General features: G+C 48.8%; 1 protein-coding gene across 2 annotated transcripts in view; it reads right to left on the minus strand.

Annotated features, from left to right (window-relative positions):
• Window positions 1-11,647: 11,647 nt before the first annotated feature.
• LOC140431033 (von Willebrand factor C and EGF domain-containing protein-like) overlaps window positions 11,648-20,767 on the minus strand; it is a 633,994-nt gene continuing 624,874 nt past the window's right edge. For both annotated transcript variants that reach the window (XM_072518932.1, XM_072518933.1), the window contains exon 44: window positions 11,648-12,176. In XM_072518932.1, the coding sequence (XP_072375033.1) occupies window positions 12,079-12,176 (98 nt within the window). In that variant the 3' untranslated portion in view covers window positions 11,648-12,078. The remainder of the gene's footprint in view (window positions 12,177-20,767) is intronic.

Genomic DNA, 20,767 nt, shown 5'->3' on the forward strand with positions numbered 1-20,767 from the left:
AATCGCCTGCACCCGACCTGCCCGCGGCAGAGGAAGACCATCCCACCTTGCCAAGTCCGCCTTCATCCTCCCCACCAAACTAGTAAGATTATACCTATGGAGCCCCCCCAAGTCCCATGCCACCTGCACCCCCAGATATCTAAAGTGGGTTGCCGCCGTACTGAATGGTAACCCACCCCCACCCCGGCCGGGACACCACAAAATATTTGCTTTTGTCCAAATTTAGCTTATACCCCGAAAAGGACCCAAACACTTGGAGCAGCTCCAATATACCACCCATCGACACACTCGGCTCCGACACGTACAATAACAAATCATCCGCTTTTAAAGATACCTGATGTTCCCCCCCCCCCCTCCCCCGCACTATTCCCTTCCACACCCCCTGAACTCCTCAGCTGAATGGCCAAAGGTCCGATCACTGCCACAAATAACAGAAATGACATAGGACACCACTCCTTGGTCCCCTGGTGCAGAGCAAAATAGCCGAAACTCATACTATTTGTGCGTGAAGTGTTGGGTACTCTGCTACACAGACGAACCAACACGGTTGTGAATGATACAACTCAGTTTTGTTTCAAACATCTATTTACAGTTGTATACTGTTTACTGATGTTCGATCATAACCCTTGAATCTGTGGACCTACTCCTAATTCTATCTTGCAGTGGCACTCAGCACATGGTGGATGTCTGAGTGGCTTGCTATGAGCTCTGTGCCCTGAGCTGTCTCGTCCTCGAGTCCCCAGGAAGTGTCGTGTTCCCTGTTTTGTACTGTGTATGCTCTTGCCTGTGATTGGCTGTCATGTTGTGTGTGTGTTGATTGGTCCGTTGATCTGTCCATCTGTATGTATGTCTATGATGTTTACCTGGATATCATCACATCCCCCTTTTTTTACAAGAACATGTGCCTATGTGGTCATAAATACAGATGTGTACTGAGTGTAGCTAAATGTGTGTGTGTGCAATATCTACAGCATGTACATGGGGCTAATGTCGTAATATATACAAGGGGCGATGTCGGGTGCGACATAACAATGAGGTTGTACCATAAACAAAGAACGGGGAAATGTAGAACGACAGAACAAATTCCTGTAACGATAAGAACAGAAACATATTAACACAGTGGTATTATGAGTTCAATGTACAAACAGTCTCATAAGTCCAGTCTAGTAGGTGGGCGACGAATTTGGTTTGACCGCCTCAAGGGTGGGTCTGAAACCACCGCCTGAGGAATGGGCCTGGCCACGGGCAACGACGGGAGGGGCATGGCGGCAGGCAGCTTCACGAAGTCGATGTCAGGAACAACAGGAGGGCGCGGTGTCGGTGTAAGTTCCCATAGCGAGCGTGAAAGTAGGCGAAGAGCCCGGCGATTGCTCCGACAAATGGATCCATCAGATCAGGCATGCGAACCAGGAACGAGCGGGGAGCCACGCGTCGGAGAACTTCGGCAGGTGCTGACCATCCACCTTCTGGTAGGTGGATGCGGACTTCGTCTCCAGGGGCCAGGGCGGGAAGATCAGTTGCCCGTGTGTCATATGCCCTCTTCTGACGAAAGCGCAGCTGTTGCATTCTGTGTAGTACTGGAGCATGGTTGGTTGTGGGTACCAGAATGGAAGGCACAGTGGTCCTGAGGGCACGACCCATTAACAACTGGGCTGTTGAAAGGCCAGTGGCTAGTGGGGCCGAGCGATAGGCCAGCAGGGCTAGGCAGAAATCCGATCCGGCAGCAGCAGCCTTGCAGAGGAGCCGCTTGACGATGTGAACACCCTTCTCCGCCTTTCCATTGGACTGGGGATGCAGAGGGCTGGACGTCACGTGTGTGAAGCTATATGAGGCAGCAAAGGATGACCATTCCTGGCTGGTGAAATAGGGCCCATTGTCCGACATGACAGTCATCGGAATGCCGTGGCGAGCGAAGGTGTCTTTGCGGGCCCTTATGATAGCGGACGATGTCAAATCATGCAGGCGTATGACCTCTGGATAGTTGGAAAAGTAGTCAATGACGATTACATAGTCCCTGCCGAGCGCGTAAAAGAGGTCCACACCCACCTTTGCCCAGGGGGACATCACCAGCTCATGGGGCAGAAGCGTTTCAGGAGGTTGCGCCGGTTGAAACCTTTGGCAGGTGGGGCAGTTGAACACCATATTGGCAATGTCATCACTGATGCCTGGCCAGTACACCGCCTCCCGGGCCCTCCGTCTGCACTTCTCGACCCCCAGATGGCCTTCGTGTAGTTGGTCGAGGACCAGCTTGTGCATGCTGTGCGGAATCACAATCTGGTCCAGCTTTAGAAGGACACCATCAATGACGGCCAAGTTGTCTCGGACATTGTAGAACTGCGGGCACTGCCCTTTGAACCACCCTCCCGTCATGTGGCGCAACACCCGTTGTAGAAGGAGGCCAACCGCAGTCTCTCGGCAAATACGGGCCAGACTGGAGTCGTCAGCTGGCAGATTTGCCGATGTGAAAGCCACCTGCGCATCGACCTGACAGACGAACCCCTCCAAATCTGGCGTTATGCTCACTGCTCTAGATAGGGCATCCGCAATGATAAGGTCCTTCCCTGGGGTGTAGCCCAGTTGGAAGTCATACCTCCTAAGTTTAAGTAGGATGCACTGGAGGCGAGGGGTCATCTCGTTCAGGTCCTTATTTAGGGAGACCATACACGTAGTCATGGAACTTGTCTATCCCGGTTAGCAAGCCGAGGCACTCCTTTTCGATCTGCGCGTAGCGCTGTTCTGTGGGGGTCATGGCCCGCGAGGCATAGGCGACCAGGGCCCATGACGCAGTGTCATCCCGCTGTAGGAGCACCGCCCCAATGCCGGACTGGCTGGCATCAGTCGAAATTTTGGTGTCACGAGATGTGTCGAAAAACGCCAATACCAGTGCTGTGGTGAGCTTAAGTTTGAGCTCCTCCCATTCCTGCTGGTGTGTGTGTAGCCACTGGAACTCTGTGGGCTTCTTGACGAGGTGGCGCAGTGCTGTCGAGTGGGAGGCAAGGTTGGGAATGAACTTCCCCAGGAAGTTGACCATGCCTAGGAAGCGTAGCAAGGCTTTCTTGTCTGCCGGCTGCAGCATGGCTGTAATGGCGCTCACCTTGTCTGCATCCGGATGGACCCCTGACCGGGAAATGAGGTCCCCCAGGAACTTCAGCTCGGTTTGGCCGAAAGAACACTTGGCTCGGTTGAGGCGCAGGGCGTTTTCGAGTACGCGCGCAAAGATGCGCTGGAGACGATAGATGTGCTCCTGTGGTGTGGTGGACCAGATGATGACGTCGTCCACGTAGACGCGCACCCCTTCGATGCCTTCCATCATCTGCTCCATGATCCTGTGAAAGACCTTGGATGCCGAGATGATGCCAAATGGCATTCTGTTGTAGCAGAACCTGCCGAAAGGGGTGTTGAAGGTGCCCAGCATTCGGCTGGACGGATCCAGTTGGATCTGCCAAAAACCCTTTGAGGCATCCAGTTTCGTGAAGATTTTAGCCCGGGCCATTTCGCTCGTGATGTCTTCCTGTTTGGGTATGGGGTGGTGTTCCCTCATTATGTTGTTGTTGAGGTCTTTTGGATCAATGCAGATCCGGAGCTCGACGGAGGGCTTCTTAACACACACCATGGAGCTGACCCATGGCGTGGGCTCCGTGACCCGGGATAGGACCCCTTGGTCCTGGAGATCCTGCAGCTGCTGCTTGAGGCAGCCTTTGAGTGGCGCTGGGACCCTGCGAGGTGCGTGAATGACCGGGGTGGCGACCGGTTTGAGCCGAATTCTGTAGGTGTAGGGTAGTGTTCCCATGCCCTCGAATGCCTCCTGGTTGTGGGCGAGGAGCGATTGGAGCTGTGCCCTGAACTCTACATCCGGGAAGTCGGATGTGCCTTCTGGAGACAGAGCGTGGACTCGTTGCACGAGGTGGAGAGTCTTGCATGCCTGTGCGCCTAACAGTGAGTCCTTCGATGATCCGACTATCTCGAATGAAAGTGTGGCCGTTTGTGAGTTGTGTGTCACCTGGAGCTGGCAGGATCCCATAGCCAGGATAACGTTCCCGTTGTAGTCAACCATCTTGCAACGGGACGGCCGAATTGGTGGTCTGACCTTCATGGCGTAGAAGGCTGACCATGCTATGAGGTTGGCGGAGGCGCCAGTGTCCAGACGGAATGTTATCGGTGATCGGTTGACCGTTAGGGTAACACACCATTCATCACCTGGATTGACAGTGTTAACTTGCATCGGCTGGTGGATCCTGGCTGGAGACATTCGATTCCCATCAATGACCGAAACACGGAAGGCGTCCCGGTCATCTGTGTCACTGGTCTGGATATCGTCTGGGCACGACTCGTAGTCAGGAGGCTGAATGGCCCGCACATCCCTCCGAGGTTGTCGGAATTGTGGAACATTGGCAGGTTGAGCTGCTCGACAGCAGGCAGCATAGTGGCCCACCTTGCCACAGCGGAGGCATTGTCGGGTTCTTGCGGGACATTGCCGCTTTAAATGTGTGGCTCCACAGTTGTCGCACTTCGTGACGTCATGGCGTTCGTTGCGCCACCGCGCATGCGCAGTTCAGTCTTGCGTCGAGCGCGCCTGCGCATCACGCTCCTCAGTGTTGCCGTCATTTTTGGCGCGCACAAGCGCGGGAGGCCTCGAAAAGCGCGCGAAATGGCCACCCTCGTCTGGGCCGCGGGCCGGGAGGAACCCGATCGCCTGGACCCATTTGGCCTTGTAGGACGCCTGCCTCGCCGATCCGGCCGCGTAGGACCCCTGCCGCGCTGATTCGGCCACCTGAAACTGGGTATAGCGGCTAGTCGCGTTTTCGTGCAGGACACAGGCTTCGATTGCGGAGGCGAAGGTGAGGCCTTTTCTTTTTAAGAGCTGCTGGCGTAGGGTGCCCGAGGTGACCCCAAAAATGATCTGGTCCCGAATCATGGAATCGGAGGTGGTGTCGTAACCGCAGGACTGCGCGAGGATACGGAGATGCGTAAGGAATGACTAAAAGGGCTCATCCTTACCTTGCAGGCGCTGCTGGAAGAGATACCTCTCGAAGCTCTCGTTGACCTCGATGTTGAAGTGTTGGTCGAGCTTGAGAAGAACGGTCTTGTACTTGGTCTTGTTTTCACCTTCCGTGAACACCAGGGAGTTGTAGACATGGATGGCGTGTTGACCTGCCGTGGTGAGGAGGATTGCGATCTTTCTGGTGTCCGAGGCGCTCTTCTTTTCGTTGGCTTCCAGAAAGAGCTGGAAGCGCTGTTTGAACAGCTTCCAATTAACACCGAGGTTTCCAGTGACTTGCAGCGGCTGCGGTGTGTTGACGGTGTCCATGGCGCAGGATGGCAGATTCCGGAGGATTTGTAGGTAGGTACCACAGTTACTCCTGGTACTATGAAGTGTTGGGTATTCTGCTACACAGATGAACCAACACGGTTGCGAATGGTACAACTCAGTTTTATTTCAAACATCTATTTACAGTCGTATACTGTTTACTGAGGTTCGATCATAACCCTTGAATCTGTGGACCTACTCCTAATTCTATCCTGTCGTGGCACTCAGCACATGGTGGATGTCTGACTGGCTTGCTATGAGCTCCGTGCCCTGAGCTGTCTCGTCCTCGAGTCCCCAGGAAGTGTCGTGTTCCCTGTTTTGTACTGTGTATGCTCTTGCCTGTGATTGGCTGTCGTGTTGCGTGTGTTGATTGGTCCGTTGATCTGTCCATCAGTATATATGTATGTATGTGCTATGATGTTTACCTGGATATCAGGATATCTTGCCCTCGGCTCTCAAGACAATAACTGTGCCCGCTCCACAAATCGCGGCCCAATCCCAAACATCACAGACAAAATACCTATATCTGCACAAATATAGTATACCTTACATATAATGGCAGCAAACTACGGGGAGGTAATGCCATATTGTCATAGGACTAGCAATCCAGAGATCCAGGGTAATGCTCTGGGGACCTGTGTTCAAATCGCAGTGTGGCAGAGGGTGAAATTTGAATTCAATAAAAATTTTGAATGAAAAGTCTAATGGTGGAATTAAAAGTCTAATGATGGCCATGAACCCATTATTGATTGTTGTTGAAAACCCATCTGGTTCACCGATGTTCTTTATGAAAGAAAATCTACCATTCTGACCGGGTCTGGCCTGGATGTGACTCCAGATCTGCAGCAATGTGGTTGACTCTTAAATAGCCTAGCAAGCTACTCAGTTAAAGGGCAATTAGGGATGACTGGCTTAGCCAGCAACACCCACATCCCATAGATAAATCACTGTTGCAATCGAGGTGCCTCTGGATGAGCACATCAAAAGATAGTTTTCACAAGAAAATTTGCTATAAACTGAAACTTGCTGCCAAGTTGGAGGCAGATGTGTGCAGAATATGGCGATAAGGGCCGGGGGGGCATGGTAGTTGGTGAGTAAAGGGTTAACTCTAATAATAGCTACTGAGTACTGCATAAGGAGCTATGTCATCGTGATATTACACCATGAGAGAAGATAAGTGGGAAGCAACTTAGAAAGAAGCTGTAGCTATGTCCTGATGCTCTGTAACCTAGTGATGCTAAATAGTGATATAAATATAGGTATTTTGAATGAATGACCATTGCCTTCAGTAAGATTCCTTCTAGATTAAGAAACCAAGCTATCCCAAGACAAACACAAAATAACAGACAAATGTGTAGTATGATGTTGAGAGCACACCATGCAGTGAATAATTGCCCATTTTTACAGTAGAACTTTGGCTTTTAAATTGGAAATGAACAAATGTTGAAAATAGGAAAAACTAAATGGGGAAAGGAGAATGGGACTAAGCAGATATCTCTTTCAGAGTGAATAAAGACGTGTAGTATTAGGGTCTGACACATATGGGGCTAATGTAGGACTGAGTACAGTACTGGCCACAGAGTGATGTGAGAGAACACATGGTCTGCACTCAGGGTCCGCCTGGTGTTGGACAGAGCAGTGTATATCAGCTACCATGGAGACAGTTCCTAACTTGTACATTTTGCTTGGGTATTTGTTAATAGTTCTAAGAGTCAATAAAGACGTGCAATTAACCTATATCTGACCACATAGACTTCTCCAGATCTACCAAACTGTAAGCGACACCCCACAACATCATGACAGACTTGTGGCCACCTTCTGTGTCACACAATTCTTTTCTGATTGTAAACCATTCAGTGGAGAGAAATATTGGTTAGCACAGAGAAATTAAGCACATCATCAGGGCAGGATCTGATCGGGGCAATGAGTGCCAAATATAAATTGTAGTGCATGATAGCCTAATGTCAGAACACATTTAATAACTGTCTTCCATTTCTCATGGTCCTAGAATGAAAGTGAAAGAAAGGTACCTGTTTAGACCTCACCTGGTCTTGGCTCCTCTTCCACTGCCTCTTCTTGCTCGGAAAGCCACGGTGGCTTCCTCGCTCAGGACACCAATAATTATTACAGTCAGGTCCAACGATGACTTGAGACAAATGGCCTAGCTACCTGTTCAGTAGGTTAGGTTAAAATTCAACAATGAGTTGCTGTCAGTTTTCCGGCATTAAGTAACCTCAATGATTTTAATAGCCCATTCCCCTGTTTTCCACTCTTTGTGGATGCTGCTTTAAAAGAAGAGTGTTTGCAGGAGGTGCAATTGCTGTGCATGACTGGGGATCATGTCAGCTGGTGTGCTGCAGATTGTGAAGCAAGTATAGGAACCTACCTATCTGCATTTGCAGTACATTCATGGATATGGCAGCTTTTAACAGACCTGCAGTAAAGCCCCCGAACACACAGACAATTGAAACACAATGCCTGCACACCCAATTACGAAGGCTCTGGCACAGGCAGTTCTTGCAGAAACCAGAGTTAAGCTGATGTTAAACAAGGGCACCAAGAAGAGTGGAACCTCCACCATCACTATCTATAACTCCAGACAACAACGTGTATAATAATCTTTATTAGTGTCACATGTAGGCTTACATTATAACTGCAATGAAGTTACTGTGGAAAGCCTCTGGTCTCCACATTCCAGCGCCTGTTCAGGTACACAGAGGGAGAACTCAGAATGTCCAATTCACCTAATAAGCACATCTTTCGGGACTTGTGGGAGGAAACCGGAGCACCTGGAGGAAACCCACGCAGACACGGGGAGAATGTGCAGATTCCACACAGACAGTGACCCAAGTGGGAATTGAACTTGGGACCATGTCGCTGTGAAGAAACGGTGCTAACCATTGTGCGACCATGCCACCACTAGTACATGTTGGCCCAGCAACTTTGATTTCCTGAGTGAACTGTTAACACACCACCACCAAACATAGGCACTTCCCAAAAAATCTCACAAATGAATACATAAGCCAGCCACGTTTCAGTCTCTGGCCACTAAGCTAGCACATGGGAAGAATACAAGGTTAGGCTTAAGACCTCCCAAACCCTGAATGTACAACAAGGAGAAGTGCTGGGGAAAGAAGAATTAAGCACATGTACTGTCTTAAATGTGAAGTAGCATGAATTTGGAGCTGTATGAATTGATCTGCAGAAAAGTGTATGTCACTAATGTATTCTCCTAGTTGGCAGACCTGCCTGTGCCTTGTCTATATGTGGTAATCAAGAGAATGCCTCCTGACTAAGAGTAACAAAGGAATGTTCAACAAGGGTTTGCCTCACATTATGTCTGGGTCTTTTATAATCAAATTCATTGGGACGGATTACAATCATTAGTTAATAACTTCTATTGTATCTTGCAACTACCAGGATAGCTGAGATGAACTAGATAGATCTTGGACATTTTTTCATCTCGCAACATCTATTTTTTATCCACTGGCACAAGGGAGAATATGAGGCTTTGGGCAAATGTTTGTACAGAAACACTTATGCTTGCAGCCATTGTTCTTGGCCAGGATTGGAAGCAATGTTCCCTTAATTTAGTTGTGCGAATCCCATTTTAGTGCAGAGTCCCTTTAAATTTCTTTGTGTGTGCACACACACATATGAATATACAAATTAGGAGGAGTTCGGCCATTCAGCCCCTCGAGTCTGCTCTGCCAATTAATAAAATCATAGCTGATCTGATTGTAACCTGACCCCACATTCCTGCCTATCCCCAATAACCTTTCACCCCCTTGTTAATCAAGAATCTATCACAAGAATCTATCAAGATCATTCTTGAAAATATTCAAAGACTGCTTCCACTGTCTTTTGAGGAAGAGAATTCCAGAGACTACCAACCCTCTGAGGGAAAAATTTCTCCTCATGTTCATCGTAAAATGTCCTTAATTTTTCAACATTGAAACACTAATATTTATTACAGAAAAGGCCTGCATGGTAGCTGCTTTGTGATTGCACACCCATGCAGCATAATGGGAGCATTGACCTAGAGTTTCACCATGACAGAAAATAGCAGAAATGGTCGAAAAGTGCCACCTCCAAACACGGTACGTCCTATTTACATGGGCGCAGGAATACAGTTGGGCCGCGGTTCACACATGCGCATCTTAGGGAGGCAGCTGGCCATTTATATCATCAGCTGTCTCCACTGAAGTCGGATTTTTGTAGCCCAGACATGTGAAACTCACCATGTGCAGATTAGGGGGATTCATTTGGATAGCTGGGTACCCCTTTGGAGAGGTAAGGTACCCTTTTTGATATGGTCCTGGGAGATTTTTGGGAGAGGTAAGGCACCCTTTGGGATTGGTAAAAGTAGACATGATTGTGCACAAGTGCATAAACTTACAAATTGTCAAAGTGGCAATGAGGGGCTTTTCACAGTAACTTCATTGCAGTGTTAATGTAAGCCTACTTGTGACAATAAAGATTATTATTATTATAAAGCTGTCAATAAACTGTCAAAACACATTGGAACTCTCAAAGCACACTCTGCTGCTGGGCTTCATTTTTCTTGTGGAGTTAAAAACAAAATCAGTGCTTGATATTTCATTCTGTCTGCTGATAAAAGCCTGAAGATTTGTGCTGCAATCACTAATTTAACAAACTGACATCATTATTGTGGGGTTTGATTGACAGCTCCAAGTGGTTGCAGAATAGAAAGGTTTGTTTTCAATGTACTGAATGTTTTTTTAAAAATAGTGATTTGATCAACAGACATACCTTTATTTTATGTCAGCATGGCTTCTGAGCTTTCCCATGGTGGATTCCATGTGGGCTGGACTGAAAGGGTTAAGGGAAAGAGGTGGTGACTGAGGGACATGGGTTAGCATGAGTTGGCATAGACATTATGAGGGACCATGGAAGGTGGGTAGAGGAGCATCAGGTGCCATGTAAGGTATGAGGAACCAATGGGGAGCTTGAAATAGCATGACTAGGGCATAGGGAGTGTGTGTGAGTTGAGAGGCTGTGCAGGGTCAGGGTTGGAGGGATGTTCAATGTTTTACAATTTTGGGCACAGGGCCAGAGCCCCAAGGCTGGACTTTCACCCAGCCTGCCTCTGCACCTGGCAGCTTCTTCACTTCTTCCTGGGTCATCCTCCTCTTCGAGTCTGTCCAGTCCCAGACTGAAAACCTGACACCTGAGCAGGCTTTTTTTTTCAAAATTTGGGTTTGTGGAGCCAGGAATTCTCCCATCTCTGCGTATTTAAACCAGCTATAAAATCTGGGCCATTGAATAAAAGTGGCTGTTATGACATTCAATGAAAAGATGACCAGAGTAGAGCTTGTGTCCATAATGGCAGTAGAATGGTAGGATAAATGCAGGAGGTTCCCATCACAGAGCTCTAAAAACCACAAACCTAGAACCTATATAGGACTGTTCATGCTATAGCTTGATGTTATATTGAAGAGATCTCTGTCAGAGTGTGGCATAATGTTCTTCAGAATACAGAATTGGTTTTCCTCCAAAATGCAGATAGGACGAGCTCGGCCTGTATTCTCAGGTGCGCACGTCTCATTGGGAAGCACCATTCATGACCAATGCGAACTCCCCATTTTGCCCAATTCTTTTCTTCCAAGAAGCAAAGTTGCCAGCTAATCCACAGTGGGAAACCCACTCTTCGCTCTGTCTAATTGGGATGGGAGTTTGGCTGAAAGACCTGCAGGGAAGTAAATGGCTGATGCAAAAAACAAGGTTGAGGAGGGCGATTATCATAGATTGTAATAAGTAAAATGAGTTGCGTTACCTTCACAAATCATTCCTTCCTCAACATCACATTGAAGAATCATAGAAACCCTATAGTGCACAAGGAGGCCATTCAGCCCAGCCAGTCTGCGCTGACCCTCTGAAAGAACACCCTACCTAGGCCCAATCCCCCGGTCTATCACAGTAACCCCACCTAATCTGCACAACTATGGAAACTAAGGGGCAATTTTTAGCACGGCCAATCCACCTAACCCACACATCTTTGGACTGTGGGAAGAAACCGGAGCACCCGGAGGAAACCCATGCAGACACAGGGGAAAACGTGCAAACTCCACAGTCACCCAAGTCCCTGGTGCTGTGAGGCAGCAGTGCTAACCACTGTACCACCCATCTCATACCTAGAATTCCACTTGCTTTAGGACAAGCATTTCATCTCAAGATAATATCACTAGAATTATTGAATAGAAATAATCTTTTACAAGCACGTGCATAATGGTGCTAAACCGACTGAGTAGAGAAATTCTTCCCCCCAAAAAGACCAAGAAAGGTATGAACAGTATCATTCAAAGGGTTATGGAACGCTTACTAATGACAGTATTTTAATGTAAATCCAGTCTCTCATTTCATGTACAAAAGCAGTAACAATTCAATTATTATGTTCCATAGAAAGATTCTGATTAAAGGAATAATACGATTTATACAATACTGTACAGAGTAGTTCTCAATTCTAATGAGGTAATAATATGGGAGCTGTACTACCTGAATAAATAAAATTCTGTTCAGTAATCTGTTGATCAGTAGTTCACAGTTTTGGTATCTAATATAAAGTACTTTGCAAAGTCACAGGCCTTAAAAGTTGGCATTCATCCTCCAGTGTATGTTCTTCAGTCTCAGGCCAGCTGTAATGTTCAAATCCATTCAGTGAAGGCTCACCAACCATCCCATCATCAAACCATGAGGATTCATAGTAAAGTTAATCATAGCAAATATAAACAGACCACTGCCATATGCCATCACAAACTTGGGAGGGAGGAGGCCTCTCTCTGGCCGTAGACTGATTCCGTTGGACACAGTGATGGTGGCAAACAATTCGACTGATACATGAAGAGACCTAGAAAATAGGAAGAGGAACAATATAAATCGGCATAAGCACCTGAGTTAAGGAGTGTAAAGTCAAGATCCTAGCATCCATAAGCCCCTGCTGAGAAGTGAGAGCATGGGGATATTGAGCAAGGAGAGGATGCCTCCCTTAGAATTTCTAAGCAAATTTCCCCTAACCTTCTCGAACAATCCCAGCTGTTTTCTACAAAGCTAATATTCCTCATCTCTGAAAATCTGGAAAATCCCCTTTTTGTGAGGGCCATGAAGAATCCAGCACGAGTTTGTAGAATAGAAAGAAATAACATTGAACTACAATTACATATATATATATATATATATATATACACAACAGCAACAGCAGTACTTTCTTACTGCTCACTCCTCTCTAGCTGGTTCCATACTGGCCAGCTCTATTTATGCAGGGACTCTGCTAATTATTTCTCCACCCCCCCTCATTGGGGAAACTCATACTCCCTAAGGATTGTGAGATTGCCATTAGTCCCCAGCCAGTGGTAAGCAGACAGGTTATAACATCCCGCCCCCACAAAGTCCAAGGAATCCACCGAAGACCCTGGTGAAGGAGGGCGTCAGACTCGTTTTGCCTCAGGCCGGACACCATTTGCATGAGGCGCTGGATCGGGTGGCGTGTAACGAGACGGAGAATGGCGCTTCCGTGATGAACAGCGTAATGGTTGTACGTCCACGGCCCGTGGGACTGAGGACTCCCCCTCTGAGGCGTCCTGTGTCTCCATCTTGGAGTCAGAGTCCACTGCCTCCGTCATCTCGGCATCCCTATCTCCATGCAGTTCTGCAATGACCTGCGCAGGCTTTGAGTGCATCAGCAGAGGAAGATTGTGAGGAATACTCTCCACTGTGTCTGGTCTCTGCGGTTGTAGAAGTGAGCTCCAGGGGCGGGGAATCTTTGGAAGAAATGGTCTTCTGGACCGAACGTGGTCTACATGCTCGCGCTGGAGACGACCCTGGGCTTGCACCTGGTAAGAGATAGGGCCCATTCGGCGAAAGACAATGCCAGGGACCCACTTTGCACCACCAGCAAAATATCGAACGAACATTGGGTCACCAGGTGCAAACTGCCGAATCAGCCGATGCCAAGAAAGGCCATGTCCCTGCCGTTCTTGAGTGCGGCGTACTTTTGCGCCAATGTCCGGGAAAACCATGCTAAGGCGGGTGCGAAGTCTCCGGCCCATTAGGAGTTCCGCAGGAGCTACCCCAGTCACCGCATGTGGAGTGGTCCTGTATGAAAACAAAAAACGAGCCAGTCCCGTGTCCATAGACCCGGAAGACTGCTTCTTTAGGCCCCGTTTGAATGTCTGCACTGCATGATCCGCCAACCCATTGGAAGCCGGGTGGTATGGAGCGGTGCGAAGATGGCGTATGCCGTTCATCTTCATGAACCTCGCAAACTCCCAACTTGTGAACGGAGTGCCGTTGTCCGTGACCAGCACCTCAGGGAGGCCATGCATACTGAAAGACAAACGCATCTTCTCGATTGTTGCGCAGAACGTTGTGCCTACCATCTTATGCACCTCTAACCATTTAGACTGGTCATTGATTAATAGAAGGAACATGGATCTATGAAAAGGGCCGGTGAAATCCGCATGCAAGCACGCCCAAGGCCGCCCTGGCCATTCCCAGTGAGGTAAGGGAGCGGCCGGCAGAAGCTTCTGATGCTCCTGACAAATGGAGCTGTTTTGGGCACCTTCTCAATGTCGGTGTCGAGGCCTGGCCACCAGACATAACTCTGGTCCAACATTTTCATTTTGGTCACACTCGGATGCCCATTGTGCAAGTCCTTTCATATCAGTTCCTGGCCTTTTTCCGGGACAATCACACTCATCCCCCACAAGAGGATACCGTCTTCCACGCTAAATTCTGACAGCTTGGAGGAAAATGCCCACAACTCGCCTGGGAGCTGTCTATGTTGCCCACCATACAGGACTCTGTTCCGAACCTTTGACAGGATTGGCTCCGTCTGGGTCCACTCACGGATCTGTGATGCCGATACACGCAAGGAGTCCAAAACATTTAGGGTTGCAACCACCTCACCGGCCGTGGGGGTCGACATGGGGTTGGTCGACAAAAGCAATCAGCTCAGTGCATCGGCATTCGCTATCTGGGTCCCTGGTTTATGCTCCAGAGAATACTCGTGGGCAGCGAACAACAAAGCCCAAGCGCTGGATCCGTGTGGAAGCAATAGGCGGTATTGGCTTATCCTCTCGGAAAACTCCCATCAGAGGCTTATGATCAGTCACGATAGTGAAGTGGCGGCCGTACACGTACTGGTGGAAGCGTTTCACCGCAAAGACCGCCGCCAGGCCGTCCTTTGCAATCTGCGCGTGCTTCTTTTCCGCTGCAGTCAATATGCGGGAGGCGAAAGCTATCGGCCGCTCGGCCCCGTTCTCCATCTTGTGGGACAGGACAGCCCCAATATCATATGAGGCTTTCCAGGATCAGAGTAGGTGAGTAACCCAGACGTCGACAATTGCTGTTTTACCCGCCGGAATGCGGATTCTTGCAGCTGACCCCAAACCCAGGTGTGATTCTTCTTTAGCAGAAGGTGCAACGGGGCCAGCGTAGTTGCCAGATTGGGGAGGAACTTCCCGTAATAGTTTACGAGGCCGAGAAAAGAACGAAGATGCGAAGTGTCAGTCGGGGCGGGGGCCTGTTGAATTGCGCGCACCTTCTCTGTGACGGGGTGCAAACCTTTGCGGTCCACCCGATAACCTAGGTAAACCTTCGCTTGAAAGACGCACTCTGTATGACGTAAATGGACTCCAAACGAGTGAGCTCCCCTTTTACCTTCTCGAGCAAGGCGTAAGGCACTGGGCGCACCCAGAAATAGCGCGGCATGGCTCCTGGTTTGACTTGGATACAGGCTACGGCCCCTTTTATATTCCGCAAACCAGGCTGGAATATATCTTGGTACCATCCTAGTACCTCAGTCAACCCTCCAGAACCTGTGTGGAGGATGTGCTGGCAATGCAGCCGCAATTGGCGCAACCAGTCCTGACCTAACAGGCTGGGCCCATGGCCGCGCACCACGATAAGTGGGAAACGCCCCTCCCGGCATCCATAAACAACAGGGGTCATCGTAGTTCCTGCAATGTCCAATGGTTCTCCCTTGTAGGTGGCCAACCTGGCCTGTGTATCAGTTAATTTAAGGGTCTGTATACCCTGCTTGATGTGGTCAAATGTCCTCTGGGCTATCGCGGAGACCACTGCGCCAGTGTCCAACTCCATCTCAAGCTGGTGACCATTGACCCGTACTGTCACCTTAATGGGGGCCACACGGGGAGCTGCCACACAATGCAGTTGCAGGCAGTCATCCTCCGTCTCCACGTCCTCGGGAGTAGTCACCGCAGGTTCATCCAAATGGAAGGTACGGCCCCTGGGCTGGCCCCAGTTTCTGTCGGAACGACGGCACCTCTGGCGCCCCCAGGACTGGCGTCCGCGACAGGGTCGGCGCCTACAAGTCCGACACTGATATGGTTCCTCATCCATCGGTTCCGGAGGAGGCGCCCTTCGGGGAGGAACGTCTGGCGGCCACTGTCGTCGATCCGGACGCCACCCCGCCCAAGGTACCACAAGGGTGCGGGGAGACGCTTTTGGACGGAAGGTGTGCCTTCCATTCCCTGTAGCTCCTGCACTCCACGTTCTGCGCTCTTTCGGGATAATACTATTTGAATGGCCTGTTGAAAAGTCAATGTTGGCTCGGCTAACAACTTTCTCCTTGTGGCCGCATTGTTAATACCGCAAACCAAACGGTCGTGTAACATTTCTGACATTTCTCAACATAGTCACAGTACTCCACAATCCTGCGTAGCCTGGATAGTAACTCTACAAGGGATTCTCCTGGGGTCCTCTCAGCGGTATTAAACCGGTAACGCTGGACTATCGTGGACGGGGTTGGGTTAAAATGGTGCCCCACTAAGGTCACAAGTTCATCAAATGCATTGGTGTCTGGCACAGCTGGGTACGTAAGGCTCCTTATCACCTCAAACGTATGCAGGCTGCAGGCAGTGAGCAAAATGACCACCAGGCGCTCGTTTTCGGTGATGTTGTTTGCTCGGAAATAGTAACGCATCCGTTGTGCACACTGGTTCCAACTTTTCGGCGCAGCACCAAAGACATCCAAACATCCATAAAGAGGCATGATGAAACAGAAAAAAAACTTCCAACCTGTATCCAACAAAAATCCAGGGAGGTGGCTTCAGCAGCGTAGACAGCTATTCACTTTAACCCTCATCGCCAGTTTAGTGAGGGCCATGAAGAATCCAGCATGAGTTTGTAGAATAGAAAGAAATAACATTTATCTACAATAACATATATATATATATGCAACAGCAGCAGCAGTACTCTCTTACTGCGCACTTCTCTCTAGCTGGTTCCATACTGGCCAGCTCTATTTATGCAGGGACTTGCTAATGATTCCTCCGGCCCCCCCTCATTGGGGAAGGTCATACTCTGTAAAGATTGTGGGATTGCCATTAATCCCCAGCTAGTGGTAAGCAGGCAGGTTCTAACACCCCTCTGGACCGATATCCTTCTCAATTTGTGGCGCAGAATTGGACACAGTAATAAAACTAAGACCTATCAATCCATTTATATAGGTTGAGCATAACTTCATTGTTTTTCCACCCAATGCCTTCAAGTATAAATCCAGAGTCTCCGTACATATTTTCTTTAACTTTTCATAAGGCAGCCAAATAGATTGAGTATCAACTTGCAAGTCCTTCCAACACAAGCCAATGACAGGCAGTAAGAATGGATCAGATTCCTGGTTAGCCATTTGATGGGAAGAAAGTTGGAGCTTCTGCCACCACTATTCATAGCCCCAGACGGCATAACATGCATGTAAAGGCGAATGTGACTACAGGAACTCAGACTCCCCGAGTGAACTGTAACACTTCACCACTCCGAGATGATTCATGTGATGAATTCCAAAAGACATTTATCAAACGGGTTTGATACAAAAATTAAGGCATGTATTATTGTAAGGAATGTAGCTGTAAAGATAGAGAAGAGACTGTGGGACAGAAAATAAAGAGTCGAATAAATGTTTGTTTTTTTGGATTGGTAGCATTTGGGTTGGCATGTGTCCCAAGGATCCATTTTTATACTGAATTAAAAAGTCCAAAATATGGAGGTAGTAAAATAAGCTAACTGGTCTGCTTTGGTCTCTGTTTATGACGATTTTAAAACATTTGAACATCCAAACTTCAAAACAGTTTCCGGGAAGACCTTAAGGATGGACTTACTGTCCAGCTGTTGCCAACTTCTGATGAAATTATTAGCTGCAAGATCACATCGCACTGAACATATTGAAGACCTTAAAACATTTTTATTCAAATAAAAGGTGACACGTACTTTGAACGGGATAAACAACATTCTTTTGATGTTCTGATATAGGAGACAGTTTCACTGCTAACTTACAGTAAACTAAATAGAAACTGAAAGAAATTTGTGCAGCAACCAAAAGAAAGAAACTTCAGCAGAGTCCAGAGAGAGATGGAGCAGGATTAGCATCATGGGAACCGATGCAGGAAGTTGGAAGGTAGTAAAGCAGGGACAGAAACAAAAGGCAGGAAGGGGGAAAGTGTAAGGCAGCGAAGCCAAAGTCAAAAATCAAAAAGGAAGACAGTACAAGGAACAGTGACTGAGGGGAGATCAGTGAATTGGATCAGTAATACTAAAAGGAATAAAACGGGAAGTAAAAACATGAATGATAAGCGACGCGGCAGGTTGTTACATGAAGATATGAGTTCAACGACAAGGAAAATTAGGAGAAAAGTTAAGAGGAAATATAACTTAGGAGAGGTTACTGAGCGAGGTGTTAAGATTCAGGACAGAGGTAAAAAAGCCAACATAAGTGTACTTTACCTGAATGCTCGTAGTATTCGGAATAAGGTAAATGAGTTGATGGCACAAATCATCGTGAATGACTATGATTTAGTGGCCATTACTGAAACATGGTTAAAGGATGGTCACGACTGGGAGTTAAATATCCAAGGGTATCAAACAATTCGAAAGGACAGAGTGGATGGTAAGGGAGGTGGTGTAGCTCTGTTATTTAAGGATGACATCCAGGCAATAGTAAGGGATGACATCGGTGCTATGGAGGATAAGGTTGAATCCATTTGGGTGGAAATCCGGAATAGTAAGGCAAAAAAATCACTGATAGGAGTAATCTATAGACCACCAAATAGTAACATTATGGTAGGGCAGGCAATAAACAAAGAAATAACGGATGCATGTAGAAATGGTACAGCAGTTATCATGGGGGATTTTAATTTACATGTCGATTGGTTTAACCAGGTCGGTCAAGGCAGCCTTGAGGAGGAGTTTATAGAATGTATCCACGGGCTTCCGGGTGCGGCGATGACCAGCTGAGTCGCACGTTTCGGCAGCTCCCTGTGAAACGGACTTTTGGGCTCTTGTTGGGAGCCCCAACGGCAATTTTAACGGCTGAAAACACCGTGCGGTAAACCAGAAGGGTGTTCCCCCTGGACACGGATGGAAAAAGGAGAGGAAAGTGGCCGGATTGCAGCGGATCCTTTGGAGCAGCGGCAAGGAAGGCAAGCAGAAACCAAGATGGCGTCGGAAGGTGGCAGTTTCATATGGGGCCCTGAACAACAAGAGTTTTTGAAACGCTGCGTGGAGGAGATAAAAAAGGAAATGAAGAAAGAGTTGTTGGCCCCGATATTACAGGCGATTGAAGGGCTGAAAGAGGAACAAAAGACCCAGGAGCAGGAGCTTCGGGTCGTGAAGGCGAAAGCAGCAGAGAATGAAAACGATATACAGGGCCTGGTGGTGAAGTCGGAGATACAGGAGGCACACCAGAAACGATCTGTGGAGAGGTTGGGGGCACTGGAAAATAACGCAAGGAGGAACAACTTGAGGATTCTTGGCCTTCCTGAAGGTGTGGAGGGGGCGGACGTCGGGGCATATGTGAGCACGATGCTGCACTCGTTGATGGGAGTGGAGGCCCCGACGGGTCCGTTGGAGGTGGAGGGAGCATACCGAGTTATGGTGCGAGGATCGAGAGCAGGAGAAGCTCCCAGAGCCATAGTGGTGAGATTTCTCCGTTTTAAGGATAGAGAAATGGTCCTTAGATGGGCGAAGAAAACTCGGTGTAGTAAATGGGAGAACGCGGTGATCCGCGTCTATCAAGATTGGAGTGCGGAGGTGGCGAGAAGGAAGGCGAGCTTTAATCGGGCCAAAGCGGTGCTTCACAAAAAAAAGATAAAGTTTGGAATGCTGCAACCGGCAAGACTGTGGGTCACATATCAAGGGAGGCACCACTACTTTGAGACGGCGGATGAAGCGTGGACTTTTATTGTAGAAGAAAAATTGGAATGATTGGACTACGAAAATGAACATTTGGACAAAGTGGTGGGACGAGTGGGGGGGGGGCGAAGAGGGATTGTATGATTAATCCTGCGGTATGGTAACTTTTCTTTCTCCCACAGGTGGTGATGGGGGGAGGTGGGGAGGGAGAGGAGATGGGGCGTTGGCCATGGGAGGCGGGGCCGAGGGAGAGGCGCGGGCTTGGTTCCTGCGCTATGATAATTATGGCGGGAATAGAGAAGCAGGAAGGAGGGGGCGCCGCACGGGGCGAGCCGTGATCACGGGGGGAAGCCGAGGTCAGCCAGAGTTTGCTGACTTCTGGGAGCAACATGGGGGGAGTAATTACGCTAGCGGGGGGTCTAGCGGGGGGGAGGGGGGAATTACTGGGTTGCTGCTGCTGGGGAAAGGGGGGAGTGGGTACGGGAAAGGATGGGCGGGGGGGCACCGTCTGGGAGAAATACAGCTGCGTGGGAACTGGGCGAGAAGCTGGAAAAAGATGATGGCTAACCGGCAAGGGGGGGGGGTGGGAAGCCCCACAACTCGGCTGATCACGTGGAACGTGAGGGGGCTTAACGGGCCGATAAAGAGGGCACGAGTACTCGCACACCTTAAGAAACTTAAAGCAGATGTGGTCATGTTACAGGAAACGCACCTGAAACTGATAGATCAGGTTAGGTTGCGCAAAGGATGGGTAGGGCAGGTGTTCCATTCGGGGCTGGATGCGAAAAACAGGGGGGTGGCTATATTAGTGGGGAAGCGGGTAATGTTCGAGGCAAAGACTATAGTGGCGGATAACGGGGGCAGATACGTGATGGTGAGTGGCAAATTACAGGGAGAGATGGTGGTGTTGGTAAACGTGTATGCCCTGAATTGGGACGATGCCAATTTTATGAGGCGAATGCTAGGACGCATCCCAGACCTAGAGACCGGAAAGCTGATAATGGGGGGAGACTTTAACACGGTGTTGGAACCAAGGCTGGATAGGTCGAAGTCCAGGACTGGTAGGAGGCCGGCAGCAGCAAAGGTGCTTAAGGATTTTATGGAGCAGATGGGAGGGGTGGACCCGTGGAGATTCAGTAGACCTAGGAGTAAGGAGTTCTCGTTTTTCTCCTATGTCCATAAAGTCTATTCACGCATAGACTTTTTTGTGTTGGGTAGGGCATTGATCCCGAGGGTGAGGGGAACGGAATATACGGCTATAGCCATTTCGGACCATGCCCCACACTGGGTAGA

Source organism: Scyliorhinus torazame, chromosome 10, assembly GCF_047496885.1.
Source record: "Scyliorhinus torazame isolate Kashiwa2021f chromosome 10, sScyTor2.1, whole genome shotgun sequence".
Taxonomy (NCBI): Eukaryota; Metazoa; Chordata; class Chondrichthyes; order Carcharhiniformes; family Scyliorhinidae; genus Scyliorhinus; species Scyliorhinus torazame.